Source organism: Mustela putorius, unplaced genomic scaffold (assembly GCF_011764305.1).
Source record: "Mustela putorius furo isolate JIRA1106 unplaced genomic scaffold, ASM1176430v1.1 tig00000759_pilon_pilon_pilon, whole genome shotgun sequence".
Classification (NCBI taxonomy): Eukaryota; Metazoa; Chordata; class Mammalia; order Carnivora; family Mustelidae; genus Mustela; species Mustela putorius.
This window is the reverse complement of record NW_025421467.1, coordinates 8230858-8255945: the sequence shown is the minus strand read 5'-3', so window position 1 is coordinate 8255945 and position 25088 is coordinate 8230858. Positions and strand designations below refer to the sequence as shown.

At 39.5% G+C, this 25088-nt stretch overlaps 1 protein-coding gene across 1 annotated transcript in view; it reads left to right on the top strand.

Moving 5' to 3' along the window:
- FBXL4 (F-box and leucine rich repeat protein 4) overlaps positions 1–22352 on the top strand; it is an 87483-nt gene extending 65131 nt beyond the window's left edge. Inside the window, exons 7-9 of the mRNA XM_004767075.3 lie at positions 7259–7330; positions 11319–11631; positions 21784–22352. Of these exons, the coding sequence (XP_004767132.1) occupies positions 7259–7330; positions 11319–11631; positions 21784–21947 (549 nt within the window). The 3' untranslated portion in view covers positions 21948–22352. The remainder of the gene's footprint in view (positions 1–7258; positions 7331–11318; positions 11632–21783) is intronic.
- Positions 22353–25088: the final 2736 nt, after the last annotated feature.

The following is a 25088-nucleotide window of genomic DNA, read 5'->3' as shown; positions in this document are numbered from 1 at the left end:
AGAATAGGAATTAGTTCTTCTTTAAATGTTTGGTAGAATTCCCCCGGAAAGCCGTCTGGCCCTGGGCTTTTGTTTGTTTGGAGATTTTTAATGACTGTTTCAATCTCCTTACTGGTTATGGGTCTGTTCAGGCTTTCTATTTCTTCCTGGTTCAGTTGTGGTAGTTTATATGTTTCTAGGAATGCATCCATTTCTTCCAGATTGTCAAATTTATTGCCGTAGAGTTGCTCATAGTATGTTCTTATAATAGTTTGTATTTCTTTGGTGTTAGTTGTGATCTCTCCTCTTTCATTCATGATTTTATTTATTTGGGTCCTTTCTCTTTTCTTTTTGATAAGTCGGGCCAGGGGTTTATCAATTTTATTAATTCTTTCAAAGAACCAGCTCCTAGTTTCGTTGATTTGTTCTATTGTTTTTTTGGTTTCTATTTCATTGATTTCTGCTCTGATCTTTATGATTTCTCTTCTCCTGCTGGGCTTAGGGTTTCTTTCTTGTTCTTTCTCCAGCTCCTTTAGGTGTAGGGTTAGGTTGTGTACCTGAGACCTTTCTTGTTTCTTGAGAAAGGCTTGTACCGCTATATATTTTCCTCTCAGGACTGCCTTTGTTGTGTCCCACAGATTTTGAACCGTTGTGTTTTCATTATCATTTGTTTCCATGATTTTTTTCAATTCTTCTTTAATTTCCCGGTTGACCCATTCATTCTTTAGAAGGATACTGTTTAGTCTCCATGTATTTGGGTTCTTTCCAAACTTCCTTTTGTGGTTGAGTTCTAGCTTTAGAGCATTGTGGTCTGAAAATATGCAGGGAATGATCCCAGTCTTTTGATACCGGTTGAGTCCTGATTTAGGACCGAGGATGTGATCTATTCTGGAGAATGTTCCATGTGCACTAGAGAAGAATGTGTATTCTGTTGCTTTGGGATGAAATATTCTGAATATATCTGTGATGTCCATCTGGTCCAGTGTGTCATTTAAGGCCTTTATATCCTTGCTGATCTTTTGCTTGGATGACCTGTCCATTTCAGTGAGGGGAGTGTTAAAGTCCCCCTACTATCATTGTATTATTGTTGATGTGTTTCTTTGATTTTGTTATTAATTGGTTTATATAGTTGGCTGCTCCCACATTGGGGGCATAGATATTTAAAATTGTTAAATCTTCTTGTTGGACAGACCCTTTGAGTATGATATAGTGTCCTTCCTCATCTCTTATTATAGTCTTTGGCTTAAAATCTAATTGATCTGATATAAGGATTGCCACTCCTGCTTTCTTCTGATGTCCATTAGCATGGTAAATTCTTTTCCACCCCCTCACTTTAAATCTGGAGGTGTCTTCGGGCTTAAAATGTGTTTCTTGGAGGCAACATATAGATGGGTTTTGTTTTTTTTTATCCATTCTGATACCCTGTGTCTTTTGACTGGGGCATTTAGCCCATTCACATTCAGGGTAACTATTGAGAGATATGAATTTAGTGCCATTGTATTGCCTGTAAGGTGACTGTTACTGTATATGGTCTCTGTTCCTTTCTGATCTACCACTTGTAGGCTCTCTCTTTGCTTAGAGGACCCCTTTCAAGATTTCCTGTAGAGCTGGTTTGGTATTTGCAAATTCTTTCAGTTGTTGTTTGTCCTGGAAGCTTTTAATCTCTCCTTCTATTTTCAATGATAGCCTAGCTGGATATAGTATTCTTGGCTGCATGTTTTTCTCGTTTAGTGCTCTGAAAATATCATGCCAGCTCTTTCTGGCCTGCCAGGTCTCTGTGGATAAGTCAGCTGCCAATCTAATATTTTTACCATTGTATGTTACAGACTTCTTTTCCCGGGCTGCTTTCAGGATTTTCTCTTTGTCATTGAGACTTGTAAATTTTACTATTAGGTGACGGGGTGTGGGCCTATTCTTATTGATTTTGAGGGGCATTCTCTGAACCTCCTGAATTTTGATGCTCGTTCCCTTTGCCATATTGGGGAAATTCTCCCCAATAATTCTCTCCAGTATACCTTCTGCTCCCCTCTCACTTTCTTCTTCTTCTGGAATCCCAATTATTCTAATGTTGTTTCGTCTTATGGTGTCACTTATCTCTCGAATTCTCCCCTCGTGGTCCAGTAGCTGTTTGTCCCTCTTTTGCTCAGCTTCTTTATTCTCTGTCATTTGGTCTTCTATATCACTAATTCTGTCTTCTGCCTCATTTATCCTAGCAGTGAGAGCCTCCATTTTTGATTGCACCTCATTAATAGCTTTTTTGATTTCAACTTGGTTAGATTTTAGTTCTTTTATTTCTCCAGAAAGGGCTTTTATATCTCTCGAGAGGGTTTCTCTAATATCTTCCATGCCTTTTTCGAGCCCGGCTAGAACCTTGAGAATTGTCATTCTGAACTCTAGATCTGACATATTACCGATGTCTGTATTGATTAGGTCCCTAGCCTTCGGTACTGCCTCTTGTTCTTTTTTTTGTGTTGAATTTTTCCGTCTTGTCATTTTGTCCAGATAAGAGTAAATGAAGGGGCAAGTAAAATACTAAAAGGGTGGCAACAACCCCAGGAAAATATGCTTTAACCAAATTAGAAGAGATCCAAAATCGTGAGTGGGGAGAAAGGGGATAAAAAGAGGTTCAAAAAGGAAGAGAGAAAAAAGAAAAGAAAAAAAAAAAAAAGAAAAGAAAAGAATTTTAAAAAAAGAAAACACCTAAGAAAAATGTAAAAAATATATATATATATATATTAGATAAACTAGTAAAAAATCGTTAAAAAAGAAAAAGGTAACAGTTAAAAAAAAAAAAAAAAAAATTTTACCCGAAGGCGAGAAAAAAAAAAAAAAATGAAAAAGAAAAAATTAAATTAACTGCAAGACTAAAAAAAATCACAGGAAAAAAGCCATGAGTTCCGTGCTTGGCTTTCTCCTCCTCTGGAATTCTGCTGCTCTCCTTGGTATTGAAACCGCACTCCTTGGTAGGTGAACTTGGTCTCGGCTGGATTTCTTGTTGTTCTTCTGGGGGAGGGGCCTGTTGTAGTGATTCTCTAGTGTCTTTGCCCCAGGCGGAATTGCACCGCCCTTACCCGGGGCCGGGGTGAGTAATCCGCTCGGGTTTGCTTTCAGGAGCTTTTGTTCCCTGAGCGCTTTCCGTAGAGTTCCAGAGGACGGGAATACAAATGGCGGCCTCCTGGTCTCCGGCCCGGAGGAGCCGAGAGCCCAGGGCCCCACTCCTCAGTGCGCCCTCAGAGAACAGCGCCCAGTTACTCCCGTCTGCCTGACCTCCGGCCGCGCTCCGAGCTCACCGAGCCTGCGACCGGTTCAAGGTAACACGGAGCTGCGAGCTTACTGTCGGCTCCGTCTCTGTAGCCGGCTTTCCCGTTCCAATACCCGCAAGCTCTGCGACACTCAGACACCCCCGATCCTTCTGTGACCCTGCGGGACCTGAGGCCACGCTGACCCCGCGTGGGCTTCGCCCCGGTTTAGCCTCTGGAGCGATGTCCCTCAGCGGAACAGACTTTTAAAAGTCCTGATTTTGTGCGCGGTTGCTCCGCCGCTTGCCGGGAGCCGGCCCCTCCCCCCGGGGTCTATCTTCCCGTCGCTTTGGATTCACTTCTCCGCTGGTCCTACCTTTCAGAAAGTGGCTGATTTTCTGTTTCCAGAATTGCTGTTCTTCTTCTCTTCGATCTGCCGATGGATTTTCAGGTGTTTGCAATCTTTAGATAAGCTATCTAGCTGATCTCCGGCTAGCTGAAGCAGTCTCAGCTTGCTACTTCTCCGCCATCTTGACTCCTCCCAAGAATTTTTGACTATGCAGAAGTCAGCACCCCTAATGCTGATATTCTTCAAGGATCATCTATAATGACCATTGGGGAAGAAAAAAAGAAAAACTGATCTTTCTGTAGTACTTTTAAAAAGGTAAACTAAAATCTTTAAGGTGATTCAGAAATTCATTGGAGAGAGCAAAGGACTGGGAACAGTTAAGAGTTTTGAAAAATGACGTATTACAAAGTATAATAATTTAGACTAAAGTGTTAGTGCAGGGAGAGGCAAATAGACAAGAGGAACAAAATGATCCAGAAATTGACTCATACATATACAGAAACTTGAAATATAACAGAAGACACCACAAATAGGTAAATAAGATAGAATCTTCAGTAAGTTGAACCAGGAAAAGTGGTTATTCTTAAGAAAAAAAATGAAGTTTTGTATCTTGCCATATTTAAAAATCCATTACAGTTTGGTTAAAAACCTAAGTGTAAAGAAAAACTTCAATGTCGTTATTTAAAAAGAAGAATATTCTTCCTTGGATAAAGAGGGACTCTTAACTGACTGAGCCACCCAGGTGCCCCTCAAAGAGGTACTCTTTAGAAAAGAGAACAAAATACAAACATAAAGGAGAAAGATTGATGTGACTCTATTAAAATTTAAAATTTCATGTCTCATGGGCACCCAGGTGGCTTAGTTGGCTCAGGTCATGATCCTTGGGTCCTGGGATTGAGTCCCACATCAGGCTCCCCCTGCTCAGTGGGGAGTCTGCTTCTCCTTCTCCTTCCCCTGCTTGTGCTCTCTCTCTCTCTGTCAAGTAAATAAAGTCTTTAAAAAAAAGAAAATTCATGTCTCAGAAGCTACTATAAACAAAGCAGAAGACAAGTCTCATATTTAGAGAAGATATTTGTAATGGATATAGCTAACAAAGATTGGTATCCAGCATAGAAAAAAGTTCTTACAAGTCAAGAAGGAAGAAATAACCTAATGGAAAAAATCAGCAAAGTATATGATTAAGCAATTTATGGGTCAGGAAATATGAGTGGCCCATTAACATGGGAAAAGATCTTCAACCTCACTAGTAATCATACGAATGCATATTATGCCATTCCGTGCTCATCAGATAGCGGACGTTAAAAAGGATGAAAAGACTGTGTTGGCAAAGATGTGGGAACCCAGTACTCTTTTATTGCTGATGGTAGCATTAATTGATGCAGGCACTTGGGAAGGCTATTTTGCAAAATCTAATATAGTCAAAGCATACAAAAAAATATAGAAATTCTTCCTCTGTATGTGCTCTAGAGAAAAACTCTTCTAGAAAATGTACAAGGAAGCATGTATAAGAATGGTTATTTTAACATTCTTCATTATGCTAAAACTTACAAACTAAATATTCATTAAATGAGAGTATATGTTGTAATATATTTACATAATGAAATAGGATACAGCAGTTAAAAAGTCAGTGAACTAAAGCTGTATCAACATGAACAAATTACTCACAAGCACTTTTGAGGAAGATGCAAAAGTATATCCATATTTATATAACATCCTTTATATGAAAACCATGTAAACAATATTCTGTTTATGAATCCATAGTGTATAATATCATAATTTTTAAGCATGTTTGTAAACACCAAGTTATGGTAAAGGTTACTTCTAAGGAAGTAGTGAATGGTTGGAGGGATTCATAAATACAGAAGAGTACGCAAAGAAAGCAAAATGTTAAGATTTGGTAAATCTGAGTTGCAGCTACATGGGTATTCATTATCTTGGATTCTGTACTTGTCTATATACCTGATATTTACCATTGTAATAGTTGAAAACAAATTACCAGCAAGTTCCTTGAACGAAGTGAGTGTATTTTTTTTTTAATGATTTCTAATCCGTGAAAATATGTGGATTTCTCTCTAAAAATTCTCTATTATGTTCTGGATCTTGCTTGTGGGAAAATCTTTCAAACAACCTTATCATAAGGATCTGGTTTTTTTTTTTTTTTTGAAGATGTTATTTATTTTTTTGACAGAGACAGAGAGGGAATACAAGCAGAGGGAGTGGGAGAGGGAGAAGCAGGCTTCCCCACGAACAGAGAGCCTGATGTGGGGCTCCATCCTAGGACTCTGGGATCATGACCTGAGCCAAAGGCAGATGCTTAATGACTGAACCACCTAGGTGCCCCAGGATCTGGTATTTTACAAAACAAACCTAATGACGTTTTCCCATCTATTAGTAAGTTAAAATAGCTAAGTACTATAAAGAATCTGAAAATTAACTAATCTTCATAGAGCTCTTCTAATGCCAGCCTTCTGAAAGCAACATGGGATTGTCTTATAAATATAAGTGGTCTTGAAACTTAAACATAAAATTGTAAAATCAACATAAACTTTTTTTTTCTTTTTTGCTTAAATTTAAAGAAATATCCGACAGTGACACAATTAGTCTTAAGTCTAGTTTTGTTCTGGGCCTATTTTTTTATTTTTGCCTTATCTAAGTTTATTTTATCTGAAATAGTTATTATTTCCTCAATGAGAATCTTATCTGGGTTTGAATTCATGTTTTGTGTTGCCATTGACACATTCTTTATCCTTTCCCTGACTGACACTTTTCTGAACACTTGTCATTTAACTAGATAGGATTGAGTTAAAATGTATGGAAAGAAATTTTGCCACATTAATCTGAGTAGGTTTTTTCCCCCCTTAATTTATGGAATTAAAAAAACCCTAGATTTCCAGTGAAATTTGAATGCTTTACATTATTTGTTTCTTTAATGTTTCATGGCAGGCATTTCATCAAACAGTTAGGACTAGAGAGATCTTAGGTCCCGTGCCTGTATAGCAGTCCGGCATACCTTTGGGTTTCTTTGGTGGTGAGACCGTTTTCATTGCACCGAATAAATGGGCGTAAATGGCAGGAACATGACTAGAAAGTGCACATTATATATGTTCCAGTCAGCATGTTGCTAGTGACAGGTGCTCGATGGTTGTTGGTATCGTTGTCAGCAGAGAGAATCCTTTGACATTAAAGTCACCGGCTCGATCCTGATTTGGGGTGACTCTATTGGCAGCTCCATCAGGCGGCCGCTGATCAGTGAATGTCAGAGCTGCCGCCATTCTTGAGAGTGTCACCAACCCTCTCTGGGTTTTGGCTTTTTTTTTTTTCCTTTTTTTTTTTTTGAGGGAGGGGCTGTTTAGCTTGTCTTCTTGTTCAGTCTTAACCAGACTTTCCAATTGCTTACCTTAGGGAAATGGGCCAAGAGGTCACAGGAAATATAGGTATCAGTAGGACATGCAAAACCATATATGAAATGGGGACTCACATGAAAACTGGTAATGATTACCTTGACTTCAAGCCAATCAATGGTGGGAGCACCTGGGGACTCATTAAATGGTATTTGTGGTGTCTGTAACCTGGGCTGTGAGCTCTGTTTCAAGAAAAGCAGTGACAGCCTCTAATGTCTAATTGACCTCTTCTCTTTGTTTCACTTTCTCTCACTTTCCATATTTGCCACCAATGCGGTCCCCGATGGCAGCAAACAGCACTGCTCAGCATTTTGAACTTCTGTTCGGAGCTTCAGCACCTGAGCTTGGGCAGCTGTGTAATGGTGAGTATTTGAAAATTCTTTCTCCTCCCTCGCTTGTTCTCTTTCTCTTCCCGTGGGCTAATGGCATCCTGACCCACCCACTCCACACGCACCTGCAGCTTTTCAGATTTACGGTGAACTACGGTGTCCCCCGCTTTCAAACATTTTTCTTAAATTGGAGAGTATGTCTTCGAAACATTGACACTATTTATCTATGAGAGCAAGGGAAGAAGTGTGCGTGGTTGAAAAGAGTTTGGTTCTGCCTCAAGCCAGATGTTATTTCAGAGAAGCTATTTACCTCTCTGGATCTCTTTACAAAATAAGAGATCAGTCATACCCAATGCCAGTAGTGCAGTAAGTTTCTCACAAAGCTAATTTTAGTTTTAAGTTCTGAAATTATTTCCTGGAAATGCTAATGATTTAGGTAGGTTTTTTTTTTGTTGTTGTTTTGTTTTGTTTGTTTTGGCTGTTGTTTTTGGTGTATGTTTGTTTTATTGTCCTTATTGGTTAAGAGAAAAAAGATGGGCACCCTATGTTAGAACTCAGATTCTTTTGAAATGTTACGGGTCCATTAAATCCAAAAGCATAAGGACTATTAGACTAGACCGTCTTTAAAGTCCTTCCAGATTTAAAATTGTGATTTTATGTGCCACTGAAAGATTTCATGGAATGAGTTACATTTTTTCCATCTGAGTAATGTGGCTTATGAATACTACTGAGACTCCAAGGACAGTAGTGTTTGTGTTTGTGTGCACACTCAGAGCAAGTGCATCTCCCAAGACAACTGACTGCGGAGCAGTCCATCACTCTTTACTTTCATACCTCCCACTTGCAAAACAGATGCAGGAGATTCCGAACCATTCCAGTTTTGTGTCCACTTACTAGGAAGACCTGAGTTATTAGCAGGATGGTTACAAGATCAGAGAAGTTCTCCTAGGGTCCTATGCTTGGATTCAATCTGAAAGAAATCCTATGTGAATACCTTTTAGAGCTCAATGATGGCTTCAGAGCTGCCTCAAGATTTGGCAGTATAGGTTAGAGAGGCCTGTTATGGCCACTTGTCTATGTCCATATCCCCAGGTGAGAGCCATCCTGGTGGTGAGGCCTGATTAAACCCCATGTATGGGCTCTGACTGACCCCGGTCTCTGGAAACAATCTTGGGAGCCCACTAACACAGTATTAGGCTTTCCTTACTTTTGATCAAATATTTACCTTAGTAAACCATTTCATGGGCTTCTCTTGAGTCCCTCTGAAGACACTTCTAGATAGGCCCAATGACATGTGATGGCTCTGTCTGTGACAACAGACCAGCCACTTACTGCCACTTGGCTCTTTGCTTGTGGCTAGCCTGTCATCTTTAGACTGGTAAGTGCCCTGTGTAATCTTGGCTAGAGGTACTTTTTTCTGCCTGTTACTTGCTTCCCCTTAAACTGGAGCAATGTCCTCTAGAAAAGCAGGCCTCTGACCACAGACACGTTAGATTAGGAATTGTATACGTTTGTTGGTAGAATGAGGTGTGTTTTAAGTCTGCATTTGCAAGTTGACCCAGGAAATATTAGTCCTGAAAGATACTCAGTTAAGGAATTGGGGGACAGTGTATTGGGGAAGAGTGACATAGAGATTCCTGGCCAAAATTAGGAAGTGATGCTACTCTCTCTTCCTCCTGGAGCTTTCAGTGGTATGTCCTGCAACAAAGAAAGTGTGTGCCTTTCCATAAGCCTTTGTTTTCCAACTTTACCTGACCACCGAACCCACAGTTCCATATTAAGTGATATACTGTAGAAAATGCTCCTTAAAGCATGACTTTTCTTAGGCATTATGATAAATGGACTATTTATATTTATTCAATTTTTTAAAAAGATTTATTAATTTGAGAGAGAGAGAGAGCATGAGCAAGGCTGGGAAAAGCAGAAGGAGAGGGAGAAACAACTTTAGCAGACCCCATGCTCAGTGTGGAGTCCAGCATGGGGCTCAGTCCCACGACCTTGAGATGAAACCAAGAGTCGGATGCTTAACCGACTGTGCCACCCAGGCACCCCAGGAGGCTATTTTTAAATTAAAGTATGTAGTCTTCAGTAAAATATGGTTGCTGTTGATATTTGTATTCTGGGAAATTAAGTTTTAAGGACTTGACATTGAAGTTCAGAAATACTACTAATACTGCTGGTCCCGTTACTGATGTTGTGGCTGAAACATTCGCACCTGTCATAGAAATACTGTTCGCGCTTCACAGCAGGTCCAGGGGTCACCAGAACAGTAACACGAACGGATCTTTGTTGACACTTTAATACCATGTTTATTTCAGTTTCTTTCTGTCAACTGACCAGAGGACAAGATGACTGATTTTAGTTTTGACCATCAAAATAATAACAATCAGAATCATGGGTTTTAGAAAGTTGTAAAGTTACTTCTTTGTAAAGAAGTTAATTGACTGCAGTAATTTTCAAAGCTACAGGTTTGCATAGTTCAGGTACACTTACTTAAGTAGTTATATTGCCCCCCGCCCAAGCCTGTTTCTCATGGTCTCCTGCATGATTCTCCCACACACAGTTCCAAAGACCAGAACCTTCAAAATCATCATGACTACACCTAAGCCATCAGGCCTTAGTTCAGACTCAAAACATATCCCCAGATCTGTCCATTTCTCCAGTTCCACTGCTGTAAGCTTCATCCAAGCCTTTGTCTCTACATGCTCATGCAACTGAGCTTCCTCTCTCTTCTTACCCACCATAGACCATCCTCCAGACAGAAGCCAGAGGAATTTTTCTTTTAATGTAGATCATATTTGTTTCAAACCCTCCATTGATTCCTTGGCTTAATGGCCTGACCCCTGCATAGCTGTCACCTTCGCGGTCTCTCTCCTTACTCCCCTTGGGTCTCGTCACTCACCTTGGGCCACACCGGGTCCTACATCTGTTCCTTGAATGCACTGGGTTCATTCCTGGAAATCCCAGCAGTCACCAGTCTCTCGCTCCCTCCTTCCCTCCTCGCTACCTTCTTCCCTCCGTCCACCACACCGCATACCGAGCACTGGACAGACGGATCTCCCTATTTTATTATTTTCACACCACTTTTCACTCTCTGAATTTATTTGGCTCATTTGTCTGTACGGTCTTTTCCCAAAAATGTGAACAAAGTCTTTGTATTCCGGTTCCCTGTTGTTCTAGCCTCAGTGATGCTGGCACATGGTAGTTGAAAAAAGAAATAAATGAATGAACAAAAGGAAATAATAATTGGAAGTGGTAGCTCTTTTGCTTCCTTTTGACTTCTGGTGATCATTTTGGTACCTGATTCTAAAACAAATGGAAGTCTTAAAAGAAACCTGTTGAAACAAACATTATTAAAGTGTATGAAGCCTGTGAACTGAAATGTTTAATCCTCGTCTGGTCGGGGAGTAGCCTGTGATCAGGAAGTAAACTAGTGGACACCTGCAGTAAGTGACACTAGCATATGATGATCTAAGTTATTTTTGTGCTGTATATCCAGTCCCCAAATACCTCATTTGACTCCACGCCAGTATCATTATTAGTACTCTCAGCAGATTCACATACTATTTCAGAGCCTGGCGAAGTGCACAGCTTTGTCAGGGCGATCTTCTATACCCACCAAAGCTGATGAATTATGTATAAAAGAGAAGAAACTAGGCCCCGTCGATGAGAAGCGGCAGCGAGGTCAGAATGGAAGGCATTCAGAACAACACAAAGTCCTCACATTCTTTATGAGGGTTTCATACTGTTTTGGGATTTCATTCATGAAGTCCCCTGTCTGGAGTTCTGTTAAATGGATTTTTAAGTAGGTGATGGTTCTTGCTGTTTCATGAGACAGTGGCATATCCATGAGACGAGTGGGTAGATCGGTATTATCAAGAACGTGGGTCTGTTTACATGGAAGCAGACAATAGATGATTAATACTGTTTTAACTTAAATAAAAAGAGTGTTTTAACTCGCTCTACACAGTTTGTATTTCTGAGCACAGCACGTCAGAGACTGGAATGATTTGCTTTCCAGATTGAAGACTATGACGTGATAGCCAGCATGATAGGAGCCAAGTGTAAAAAACTCCGAACACTGGACCTGTGGAGATGTAAGAACATCACCGAGAACGGGATTGCGGAGCTGGCGTCTGGCTGCCCGCTTCTGGAGGAGCTCGACCTGGGCTGGTGCCCCACGCTGCAGAGCAGCACCGGGTGCTTCGCCAGACTGGCGCGCCAGCTCCCCAACTTGCAAAAACTCTTCCTCACCGCTAACAGGTCCGTGTGCGACACAGACATCGAAGAGCTGGCGTGTAATTGTAGCAGATTACGGCAACTGGACATATTAGGTAAGGGTGCGTAGAGAGATTTGTTTTAAAGCCTTGACATGACTTGTTGCAAGGATAGAGAAAAAACAAAAAACACTTCGTGGATACAGTAAAATGTTGTCCTGATAAGGCTGCTTGGTTCGAGGAGGTACAAGATAGGCAAATTGATACCGAGAATAATGGGTAAAAGAGTAAGGAAAATAACAGAATTTTGTAGTTGAATCTAGCAGAAAGCTCCTTTAAACAAACACTAATTCTTGGTCTAGTAAGAAGAGTGAAAATTTATATGAGCTATGTTCTCCATTTTTATTAAAGACAGAGAAGAAATTAATCCATTTTTATAATGAATTATACACACACACACACTTCTTGATGATAAACTCGTTATTAAGGAATATTGCCAAATCTTCATTCCTGATCATTCTAGATTTTAGGAATAGTTCTGCCCCAGTGAAGATCTGTTGAAAAACCCTTCCCAGTTCTGGGATTCCTTGTGTCCTTACTGCAGTCCGTCAGCGGGAGCCCTGTGAGGTGTTGCTGGCAACACCAGACTTACAATTGCCCCTACAGTTGGTGCTCTGGGACTCTTATAGCACTCGTACTGTGTTCTCTAATAATCTGTGAGTATTTGTAGGTTAGCCCATGAAGTGCTAATTATATCCTTTTCCGTTTATTAAACATTCAACAACAGGAAAACCTGAAGATTTTCAGCTTCTGAGTTTGGTTTCCTTGAAAACTCACAGTCCAGGATGCATGTTACTTATTCCAGCTACTTTTAGACAGAAATTCTTGCCTAAAAATTTAGGAAGAAATTCTTGCCTATTGCATGTACATTTTGGGCTAGCTACTTCATCTATGTTGTATTTCTTTATTCTTCCTAGCTCAGAGAATCGGCTATCATTGTTTTTTATAGAAGGGGGACTGGAGCCCAGCAATTAGTATATGGCAGAACAGTGGTTCAAATGCCAAGTTTTGGGCCCCAGCATAGTGAGCACTTTTTTTTCCATCCCACCACACCTTCTTTTCTTTGCTTCTTTCTTTTCCTTCCTACCTACGTTCCACCTTGAATTAGTCTGGACCTTTTGTGTAAGAGAAGTATTTGGGGAAGTTCAAGAACATGAGAGAGAATGAGGAGCAGTGGCCAGGGCCGTTAAAATTGGATTGCTAATCACATTAGGCTTTGCTTCAGAGGATTGGTGGTATTGTTGGTTAATTCCTGTCTTTCAACCCTCCCCCTCAAAACCTCATACAGCAGAGATGAAGAGTAGCCAGTGTCTGAAAGAGATGCTACAGAACCATAAAGATAGTCGGTAACACTGATCTAAAACAAAAGCACAGTTGTGGTGAACAATGGGGTAGGTGGTCCAGTGGCCTAACTTTGGCCAACAAATGGATGAATTACTTGACAGAGACATAGAAGAAAAATAGGTAAGAAGTATAATGGCTTCTTTTTGAAAACATTTGTAACTTTCCTAAATGTAAGAGCAAGGAAGTATGGAAGGTTCCAGTCCAAGATGGCAACATAGGAATACCCTGAACTTACCTCCATGGAGCACACCCATTTATGCCTGTTTATAGAACAGTTCATCCTGCAGAAGAGCTGAAGGCTGACTGAACATCTTCTGCAAGGCAGGAGATAGAACAGCAACAATAATTGAAACACAGTAACAGAAGGAACCCCCCCCCCCAGGCCTGACAATGCCAATAGCAGTGGTGGGGGAGAGTACTGAGGGATGGGGACCAGATCTCTCTGTCCTTGGGCAGAGAAAGAAAGCCTCAGTATAGAAGAGCAACTAGCATACAAAAGAGACAACACTGGGAACCCTGCCAAACTGCATTGGCGCTGGGGGCTTACTCTCTGGGTAGGAGAGACTGGAGAACAACACGGTTTTTGTTCCCACACCACCCCCAAAAAAAAGCCTAGACCCCAGCAGGATCTGGAAACCACAGTTCCCAGTCATCACAGTGAAGCTGCGACCTCAGTGAGACCAGGGTCCACAAGTCCCCTTTGGGGACAGTGGCACTAGGGCATAGAAAATAAGCTGTGGGATTTTTGTGTGTGTGTCTTGTTTCTGTTTTTGTTTTCATTTTTATCTTTTTTGCTTTTCTCACTTTTTCTGTTCTTCTTCATCTTCTATTATTATTATTATTATTTTCTTTCCCCAGAAAGCCATGATCTGAAAGAGCAGCTAGTATATAAAAGAGTTGGTGCTAGAAGTCCACCAAACAGTGGGAGGAGCTGCTAGGATGCTCTCAGAGTGGGTGGGGCTGATGGACATGGTCTGCACTCCCCCTCCACCTTGAAGGCACAGACCACTGCACAGTCTGGGCACCCTAACGAGCCTGGTGCTTCAGTGATCCCTGGGCCCTTAGCCCACACCAGCCCCAGCTGTCCCACCAAGGCAGTCACAAAGTGGTGCACACCAGGACACACCTGTTGGTTCTCACTACAGCTCCAGCCTTCACACCAAGGTGACCCAGGTGCAAAACACCCCAAAACACTCTAGGCCCACACTGCTTTGGCTTCAGATGACTTGCTAGGACACCCCCAGTGCAGAGTGCTTCAGACCATCTTGGCTGACGTCTGCTTCAGATCCAGACAGTCTGCCAGGGTGCCTCCTGGGTGGAGCACCCCAGGTACCCTACGCCCATGCCTGCATTGATTTCAGCCCAGGGCCCCCTGGGTGGAGCACCCCAGAACACTGCCACCCTTGCCAGTGTCAGCTCCAGCGACCCAGCCAGGGCACCTGCTCCATGGAACACCATGGGACAACCCAACTTGCACCCAGTTCAGTTTCAGCCATCCTGCCAGGGTATGTTTTTTGTGAAGAGCCCAGGGACCACATTTTAGCTTTAGTTGTCCTGCCAAGATGCCCCCTGTGTGGGATGCCATGTAACCTCCCAGCCTGTTCTCCATCTCAACTACAGCCGCCATTCAGGGCACCCTCTGTGGGGAGACTCCAGGAACACTCCTAGTTGTATCCATTTCTGCTTCAGCTGTCCTTCCAAGATGCCTTCTGTGTGTGCAGCCCTGTATCTCCCTGGCTTGCACCCATGTTGGTTTCAGCTATCCTGCTAGGGTATCTTCTGTGTAGAGAGCTCAGGGACCTCCTGGCCTGCAACTGCATCAGTTCCAGCCACTCAGCCAGGGCACCCCCTACACAGAGCACACTGGGACACCCTGGCTCGCACCCATTTCAGCTTGAGCTGTCCTGCTAGGGTGCCCTCAGCACATAGAACCCTGGGGCACCCTGGCCTGCATCCACTTCAGTTTTAGCTATCCCGACAGGGCACTCACTATGTAGAAAGGACCCCCACTCCCTCCAGCCCATACCAGCCATAGCTCCAGCCAACCAGCAAAAATCATCAAGCATACACTCTATATAGAGAATGACCAACACGAGCCCATTCCTTCAAATTTAGGAGAAGTAGCTATTCAGTCTAATCCGTAGAAACAAACACAGAAAGTCAAGCAAAATGGGGAGACAGAGACATATGCTCCAAAGAAAGAATAAGGAAAAAACAAAACAACAAAACAAAACCCAGAAAAAGAATTAAACGAAACAGGAATAAATAATATGCCTGAAAAAGAATGTAAAGTAATGATCATAAAGATAACCAGGCTGGAAAGAAGAGTGGAAGAACCCAGTGAGACCATCAATAAAGAGATACAGAATATAAAAAAGAATAGTCAGGGTTGAAGACTACAATCACTGAAGTAAAAAACATACTAGAGGGAATCAACAGATTAGCAGACGCAGAAGAATTTATCAGAGATCTGGAAGACAGGTTAATGGAAAGCACCAAAAATGGACATTGAAAAGAGGAAATAATTTTTTTAAATGGGGATAGATTAAGTGATCTCTTGGACAACATCAAGCACACAAACATTTGCTGTATAGAGGTCCCAGAAGAGAGAAAAAGGGGTAAGAAAAAAAAACTTACCTGAAGAAATAATAGCTGAAAATTTCCAAAGCCTAGAGAAGGAAGTAGACATCCACATCAAAGAACATTCTAAATGAGCTGAACCCAAGGAGGTCCACACTACAACACATAATAATTAAAATGTCAAAGGTTAATAAAGAGATAATCTTAAAAGCAAAAGAAAGACAAAAAGTTGCCTACCAGGGAAAACCTATAAGACTATGAGCTGATTACTCAGCAGAAACTTTGCAGGCCAGAAGAGATTGGCATGATACCTTCAAAGTGCTGCAAGGAAAACACCTATAACCAAAAATACGCTACTCAGAAAGGCTGTCATTCAGATTTAAGGGAGAGAGAGATTTTCCCAGACAAAAAATCAAGGAGTTTATCAACACTAAACCAGACTTAGAAGAAATGTTAAAGGGACTTATTTAGGGGCAAAGAAATGGCCATAATTAGAGATTAGAAAATTATGAATAAAAAGATGTAAGGTAGCACAACATATTCATAAAAGGGGAAAAAAGGGTACTTTTTTCTTTTTGTGTTTTGTTCTTAAAATGTGTTTGAACTTAAAGATCATGAAATTAATATAGATTGCTATACACTTAGGATGGTATTTATGAACCTCATGGTAACCACAAACCCAAACCTATAATAGATATACATAAAGAGAGAAAACAAACAAACAAAAAATGTAACACTATAGAAACACATCAATCATAAGGAAAGAGAGCAAAAGAAGAAAGGAATAGAGGAGAACTACAAAAGCAACCAGAAAACAGATAATAAAATGGCAAGAAGTACATGCCTATCAATAATTACTTTAAATGTAATTGGCCAAAATGCACCAATCAAAAGACATGGGGTGGCAGAATGGATTTGAAAACAAACAAACAAACAAAAAACCCACCTCATCTTTATCCTGACTACTAGAGACTCACTCACCTCAGACCTGAAGAGGAACACACGGAAAGTGATGGGATGGAGAAACATTCACCATGCAAATGGAAGTGGGGGAAAAAAAGGGGGGGTGTTGGTAGTACTTATATCAGACAAAATGTACTTTAAAACAATAACTATAATAAGAGACAGAGAAGGGCACCCCATAATGAGAAAGGGATAAATCCAACAAGAAAATGTAACACTCGTAAATATCTATGCTCCCAATACTGGAGCACCTAAATACATAGAACAAGCATTAGTGGATGTAAAGAGAGAAATTGATGGTAATAGAGCAGTAGTAGTGGACCTTAACATTCTGCTTACATCAATGATAGATCATCAAGGCAGAAAGTCAGCAAGGAAATAATGTCTTTGAATGACACATTGGACTAGCTGGACATAACAGATGTATAGAGAACATTTCTTCTGAAAACAACAGAATGTATTTTTTTTTTATTGCACATGGAACATTCTCCAGAATTGATCACATATTAGGCCACAAAACAAGCCTCAATAAATTTGAGAAGATTAAAGTCATACCATGCATGTTTTCCATCTTTTCCAATCACAACAGTATGAAACTAGAAATAAATCACAAGAAAGAAAAGTTAGAAGTAAGTCACAAGAAAAATGACTAAAAAAGATGTAAACACCTGAAGACTAAACAGCATGATACGAAACAACCAATGAATGGGTCAATGAAGCAATCAAAGAAATTTTTTAAAAAATGGAGAAAAATGAAAACAAAAACCTATGGTCCAAAATCTTTGGGACATAGCAAAAGCAGTTCAAAGGGAAATTATAGTGATACAGGCCTGCCTCAAGAAACAAATCTCAAATAATATGACCTTACACCTAAAGGAACTAGAAAAAGAAAAACAAACAAAATCCAAGGTTAATAGAAGGATCAGAGCAGAAATAAGTGATATAGAGACCAAAAAAAAAAAAAAAATGTTTAGAAAAAATCAATGAAACCAAGAGCTGATTCCTTGAAAAGATAAATCAATGAACCTATAGCCAGACTCACCAAAAATAAAAGAGAAAGAACTCAAAATCAGAAATAAGAGCGGAGAAGTAATAACTGACACACCAGAAATACAAATAGAATACTGTGAAAACTTACATGGCCAACAAACTGGACATCCTAGAAGAAATGGCTAAAAAATCATCTGATTATCTCAATAGATGCAGAAAAAGCATTTGATAAAATTCAACATCTGTTCATGATAAGAACTCAACAAAGTGAAATAAACTTCAACATAATAATAATAAAGTGGGAAACATACCTCAATGTAATAATGGCCCACTTTATATACCCTACACAAAAATAAACCCAAACGGATGACAGAGCTAAATGTGAAACCTGAAATCGCAAAAATCCTAGATGAAACCATAGGCAGTAATTTCTCTAACATCAGCTGTAGCAAAATTTTTCTCGATATGTCTCCTAAGGCAAGGGAAACAAGGGAAACAAAAACAAAAATAAACTGTTGGAACTACATCAAAGTAAAAAGCTTTTGCACAGCAAAATAAACCAAAGGAACCTACTGAATGGGAGAAGTTATTTGCAAATGATTTATCCTGTAAGGAATTACTATCTAAAATATATAAAGAACTTTGCAATGCCAAAGAAGCAATACAATTAAAAAATAGGTAGAGGACCTGAATTGACATTTTTCCAAAGAAGACATGCAGATAGCAAATAGACATATGAAAGGTATTCAACAACACTAATCATCAGGGAAATGTACATCAAAACCACAATGAGATACCACCTTACACTTATTAGGATGGCTAAAATCAAAAACACAAGAAATAAATGCTAGTGAGGATGTGGAGATATAGGAACCCTCATGCACTGTTGGTGGGAATGTAAATGGGTACAACCACTGTGGAAAACAGTATGGAAGTGCCTCAAAAAATTACAAATAAAATTACTGTATGTTCCAGCAATTCCACTACTTAGTGTTTACTCAAAACAAAACCACAGATTCAAGACGATATATGCACCCCCATATTTATGTAGCATTATGTATTGTAGCCAAGATATGGAAGCAACCTAAGTGTCTATAAATAAAAAATGGATGAACCAAATGTGGTATGGAGATAAACCACGGAATATTTCACAGCCATGAAAAGGATGCAGTTGTGCCATTTATGAAACATGGAGGGTATTATGCTAAGTGACATGTCACACTGAGAAAGATAAGTAACATTATTTCACTCATAAGTGGAATCTTAAAACAACAACAGGAAATGAATAAACAAACAAAAAGCCGAATCAGACCTATAGAGAACAGACTGATGGTTGTCAGAGGAAAGGGTGGTGAAGGGATGGGCAAAATGGGTGAAGGGGAGTAGAGATACAGGCTTCCAGTTACGGAATAAGTGCATCATGGGACTAAAAGGCACAGCATAGGGAATATAGTCGATGATAAATGGTAGCTACACTTGTGGTGAACATAGCATAATGTATAAACTTGTTGACTCACTACCTGGAACACTTGGAGTTAATGTAACATTGTAGGTCAACTGTACTCAGAAAAGAAGAGCAAGGAAGTATCATTATCAGGCCAAAACAAATTATAGCTGAAAGAGGGCCATACATGTAAATGTATTTGAACATCTTATTTCAAATACGAAGGACACAGTAAAAGTATCGATAATAATTAATAATTATGTTAACAACAATGCACTGTGTGGTTTATACTGTTGTGAGCATATGTTAACTGATTTAACCCTCACAACAACTGTATGAGGTATTTTATAGCCATAGAAGTGGAAACAGGTTGAAACAAGTTATGTGATTTGCCCAGGATCTCCAGGATATGGCTAGTAAGGACATATGAATTTGAATCAAAGTTTATGCTCCTAAACCACTATGCTATATTTTCATTTTTATTGTTTTATGGTTTCCTTTTATTTTTAAGTGTTTGAATCCACTAAAACACACACACACACAAAAAAAACAAAACAAAACCAGCTTCTTAGTTAAACCCCAAGCTGATAGTGATTATGTCATTTTGTAACTGGCACATATGAACGTTAAGTGGCATACCTTCTTCATACCAAAAATGCTTACTGATCAGTACAAAGCTGAGTAAGATGTAGTTCCTACCTTCAGAGAGTTTATAACCTGGCCAAAAATTAAAACAATATATAAATAACTTAAATGCATGCCAGAAACAAGGCCATTTGGAGGTTCAAAGAAAGGAGAGTACATATGATTAGAGAAATAAGAAAAAGTTTAATTAAAAAGGTTAATAGGTATTTGAAAGGTATCCTTGAAAAGTGAATAGGAAATCGGGGGGGGGCATTTTAAGCAGAATGAATAGCATGAAACAAAAGCATTGGAGTTAAAAATACAGAGTATCTTCAGAGAATAGTCAAATCTAATTTGACTTAGAACGTTAGTATAATGGAGGCTTTCACGGAGAGTTTTGAACACCAGGATGAGGAATCTGCAAAGAATTAAATAAGGAAGAGCTATTATCAGGTTTTAATTCAGGGCATGAGTGATATATTTAGAGCTTTTGGGGATATTAATCTAGAAACAAGTGGTAGGTGAATTGGAGAGGGAGGAGATCAGAATCAGGGAGATTAGCTGCGGTAATCCATCTAATAAGGGTCTAACCTGGGCTGATGGAATTGGGAAATTAAACACCAGCCTTCATTCTCTCATTTATTATACACTTATTGAGCATATACCGTGTCAGGCACTGTTGCCAACACTGGAGATGGGTCAGCGAACAAGAGAGATGCGGCCCCAGCCCTGAAGGAGCGAGCTGAGAACATAGCTGTGTCGTAAGTGGATAAGGAAAGAAAAGTGCACAGTGTCCATGGCACAAGACAGGACACCCTAGCCTACATCAATTTTCAGTCTCCCGACTGCCTTCCCTGACATTCTCTTATTAGGCTTTTTGGGTCTTCTGATTTATCAGGAGACTCAGATTCTAATGACCAAGTAGAACATGGGTGGGTGAAAAACACCATGTAGCCGGGGGTCTCAGTGGAGCTTCTCTGAGCTTGTGCAACAGAAACGGCTCAAGCTAACATACATGTAAGGGAAAGGAAGTGATTATGAAAATAGAGGCATCTCTCTGCGATCCCTAGGTAGGAGCTAGCTGTGGCCAAACCTTGGGAAAGACTGGAAAACCACCAAAAGGCAAGAAAGCTGTTTTTTTTTCCTTTTTCTTTCTTTTCCTGTCCTTCATGCCCAGGCACTGGCCCCCTCCCTGCTCTGCCCCTGTACACTCACAGACCCTTTTGTGTCTGCTTCTCCCTTTGGCTTTGCCTTGTTCTTTCCTTGTCACACTGGCCATCTCTATCTTGGTACACATGGCTAAATATAACACCCCCAACCAGTTTTTCTTGTCTTTAGTTGGAGAGATCTATGGACACGGAAGGCTTTACTGAATTCCCATTCTGAATTCCCAGGAGAATCCGGGGGCCAGCCACAGTCAAGAGAGCTGTATAGTTACCACTTCTAGAGCCCATGGCAGGGAAGGGAGTCAAAGGATTTCTTAAAGGGAAAAAGGCATAGATGAACTATGTGATAGGATTGTGATTTTTTTTTTCTCTCCCTAGAAAACCTGTAGTTAAAGCAAGGTTGTTGTCGTTTTGTTTTTTTATAACAGATATCCTAAAGCCTAATGGTATTTGGTATTTACTGAGTATCTGCTAGGTAGCAGGTGTTTTCATAATGTATGTAATTGAGCTGCTCCTCAAACGTCCCATAGTGTCTTCACATTTACCATGGGCTACACGGTACCCAGCATCCACCATCTGATTTCTGGTAATGCCATTTTATACCCACTGCTTACTGTCAAACTTACCAGATTGTATTGTAGTTACTTGCTTTCAGATTTGGTAAGTGAGTTCCTTATGGCAGACACGTGTCTTACTTATCTGTGCATCACCAGCGCCTGACACAGAAGTTCCTGCAAGGGTGCTTGCTCGGCAACCACACTGCGTGGACTGTGAGGGAAAATCACTGTAAGCTTGGCCCGCAGGTTGAGGGAAAGTTGGGTGACAGAAAGAGAAAGGTCTGGAGGGGTAGGAGGTAGAAAGGAAGAGAACTGAATAGAGTATTGACAAAATTCAGATCCTAGATGCCAAGTGGGCTAGGAGAATTCAGTTCATGGTTTTTTTTTTACAGGTTTATTGAAGCGTGTCTTTTGTTTAAAGAAATGCTGTTCATTTTTAAAAGGCAATTTAAGTGCATTTTAAACAATAAATAGTAAAGGTGCTCTTTATCACGACACTATCGAAATATGTTATTTATGGTGTTTTATTTTGTCTTAACAGGAACAAGAATGGTAAGTCCAGCATCCTTAAGAAAACTTCTGGAGTCTTGTAAAGATCTTTCCTTGCTTGATGTGTCCTTCTGTTCACAGATTGATAATAGAGCTGTGCTAGAACTCAACGTGAGCTTTCCAAAAGTGTTCATAAAAAAGAGCTTTACACAGTGACTTAATATGTGTTCTATAATAAAATCAATGTGCTTTTGTAGGGTTTTATTTTACGGTTGGTTCTGTTTAGTTTATATAATGGTGGGAATGTCTTAATGTTCCATGAAGGCATTTGTAGATTTTGAAGAAAAATATGAAATTGTCCATTAAATCACGTAAAAATGTAAACGAATGTTTTCATAAAATATTGCAAGCACTTTTGTTGAAGAGTATGTGAGTGGCTCACATTATTTTTATCTTATGTTAATCAGTAATATTATTCTTTATTAAGTAATTACATGTGTAATAAAAGAGTAATATGGAAACCTTTTAACTTATTTTTAAAGGAATGTGTTGATCCAGAAAGTATCATGATATTTAAAAATAAAATTAATTTTTCACACCTCCATGTAAGGATGTCTTATTAATAAGCCTTATGACCTGACCAGTGTTTTGTTTAGGTATATACAGAATTTCCAGAATTAGTTGGGGAAAGGTGATACATTAACTCTTTGACTTGAAAATTTTAGTTTTTCCATTTTCCTTCTGACATATATACCTATTTTACTAGGTAAAATGTGACACATCTTAGCAGATTCTACTTTTTATACTGGATCATACCAGTATAAAAATATGAGCATAATCAAGAACAGAGGTAAACTGCTAAAGAAAACAGAGGTAAACTACTAAAGAAAAAACTTCCTAGTTATTAAGCAGATGCCTTAAAAATTTGCCAGGGGGAAAGGTTTAAGACTTCTGAAATATATATGTGGGTTTCATTTTATATATATATTTTTATACACATTTATATATATATATCTCATTTATATATAATATATATATAGACTACTATATATGTTTTATATATAAAAATAAATATTATATATATTTATATATTTTCCACCCCCATGGCCTAGCACCTTAAATAATTAGGAATCTGTTACAGTGGAGGAAAAACAAACAACATTGTTTTGTTAAATAGTGAATTGATTTAGTTCTGCTGCTAAAAAAGTAAACAGAAAATGTTCTGTGGTGTGAAAAGACAAGGTTTTTTCTGTTTGTTTGTTTTTTCTTTTTATTCATTTATTTTTATTTATTTGACAGACAGATCACAAGTAGGCAGAGAGGCAGGCAGAGAGAGAGGAGGAAGCAGGCTCCCTGCTGAGCAGAGAGCCCGATGTGATGCGGGGCTCCATCCCAGGACTCTGGGATCATGACCTGAGCCAAAGGCAGAGGCTTTAACCCACTGAGCCACCCAGGCGCCTCGACAAGGCTGTTTTAACTAGCAAACTAAGTATATGGTATAACAATATTTATTTTCCCACATAGAGCAAAATTTATTTTCCCACATAGAGTTAAATTCCAACTTCTGCACATCCTAGAGTAACCCTATAGAGCTGTGCTGTCCGGTAGGACAGCAGCCACTAGCCATGTGTAGCTATATTATTTAATTGTAGTTAACTGAAATGTAATAAAAAATTCCATACTTCAGGGGCACCTGGGTGGCTCAGTCATTAAGCATCTGCCTTCAGCTTAGGTCATGATCCCAGGGTCCTGGGATTGAGCCCCACATCGGCTCCCTGCTCATCGGGAAGCCTGCTTCTCCCTCTCCCACTCCCCCTGCTTATATTCCCTCTCTCGTTGTCTGTCTGTCTGTCTGTCTGTCTCTCTCTCTCTCCCCCTCTCTGTCAAATAAGTAAAATCTTAAAAAAAAAAAAATTCCATACCTCAGTTGCATTAGCCACATCTCCGATGTTCATTAGTCACCTGGGCTATCATATTGGATAGCATTATTCTAGAATTTCTTGTAGTCATTTAAGAAAAAGCACATTCAGCTAAAAAATAAGCGTGATTAATATATGTCTCTAGGCAATTTTTGAGGGTATTCTCAACAATATAGACATGAAAGCATTGCCCCCCCAAAGTAGTTAAGCAAGTGAATTTATACATATGACAAATATTAGGCATTCAATAAATATTTGTTGAATGAATAAGAAGGTATTATTGAGTTAGACCATATGTCAAACTTTAAACACGTAAAGGTTATAAATTAGTACTAGTACTAGTACTGTGCTTATTCTTTCATAGAATATAAAGAAGGTAATATTGTGACTTTTGAAATATTAAAATAGTAACAGAGTGTCCTCCATGTAAGAAACTTCTGTATGAAGGTTGCTGTCATGGCTATGACTCATTCTATCTTCTATTTCATGGCGGAAGCAAGGGGTGTTGGGACAGGTCTGGGGGTTGACCTACATTGTTACCTTCATGCACTTGGATTTTCTTTTAACTCACAAATGTATGTAAACATTTTAAGTGTTTTATCCAGTGGAACTTTTAGGAGGATGAGACTTATAAATTGACTACCGACTGGATGAAGTTGTACTTTTATCTTAAATTAGCAACTGGCATGAAGTTAGTGCTTACTTTGTGCCAGGCACACTCTGTGTGCTCTGCATTTCCTAAGTCACTGCATCTTCAAGGCAATGCTGTAAGATAGATACCATTACTTATTCCCACTTACAGTTGAGGAAACTGAGGCAAAGAAAGATGGAAGAACTTACACATGTCCACATTGTTGTTAGTGGCAGAGCCATAATACATGCCTTGGACATCTGGATTTAGGGCCAGTGATTTCAGCCCGTGTTTTACGTGTCCAGAGTGGCTTCTGACTCTAGAGCACTGGTCAACACACATTTTCTGTAACAGACTATGAGGCAAAATTAAGATTATTGTATGGGTATTATATGGTGATAGGAAAAAAAATTCCACAAAATTTTGATTGACAGAATTCAAAACATAGTATTCGAGAACAATTTTTGTGATACGGTTTTCTACCAAGAAGAACGAAATACTCTTGAGGAGGATAATATTTCACTTAGTTGGGATTCAAAGTTATTATTTCCTGTCCTCAAAATTGATTGTAAGTATTCATCTGTTAATGTTGATCTCTAGTATGATTTTACATATTTTGTCTTGGAAAATATCTTTTCATACAGATAAGTATTGCCAAGTACATATGTTAATCCATGAGAATATTTTCACTGAGCATATTTATCGCTTGGAAGGCACTGATAGAATTCTATTAGATTCTTTCTTCTTTTGGTATCTTCCTTTTAGCATGCTATTACCTTGCAGATTAATCACTTCCAGTTGAAGGTT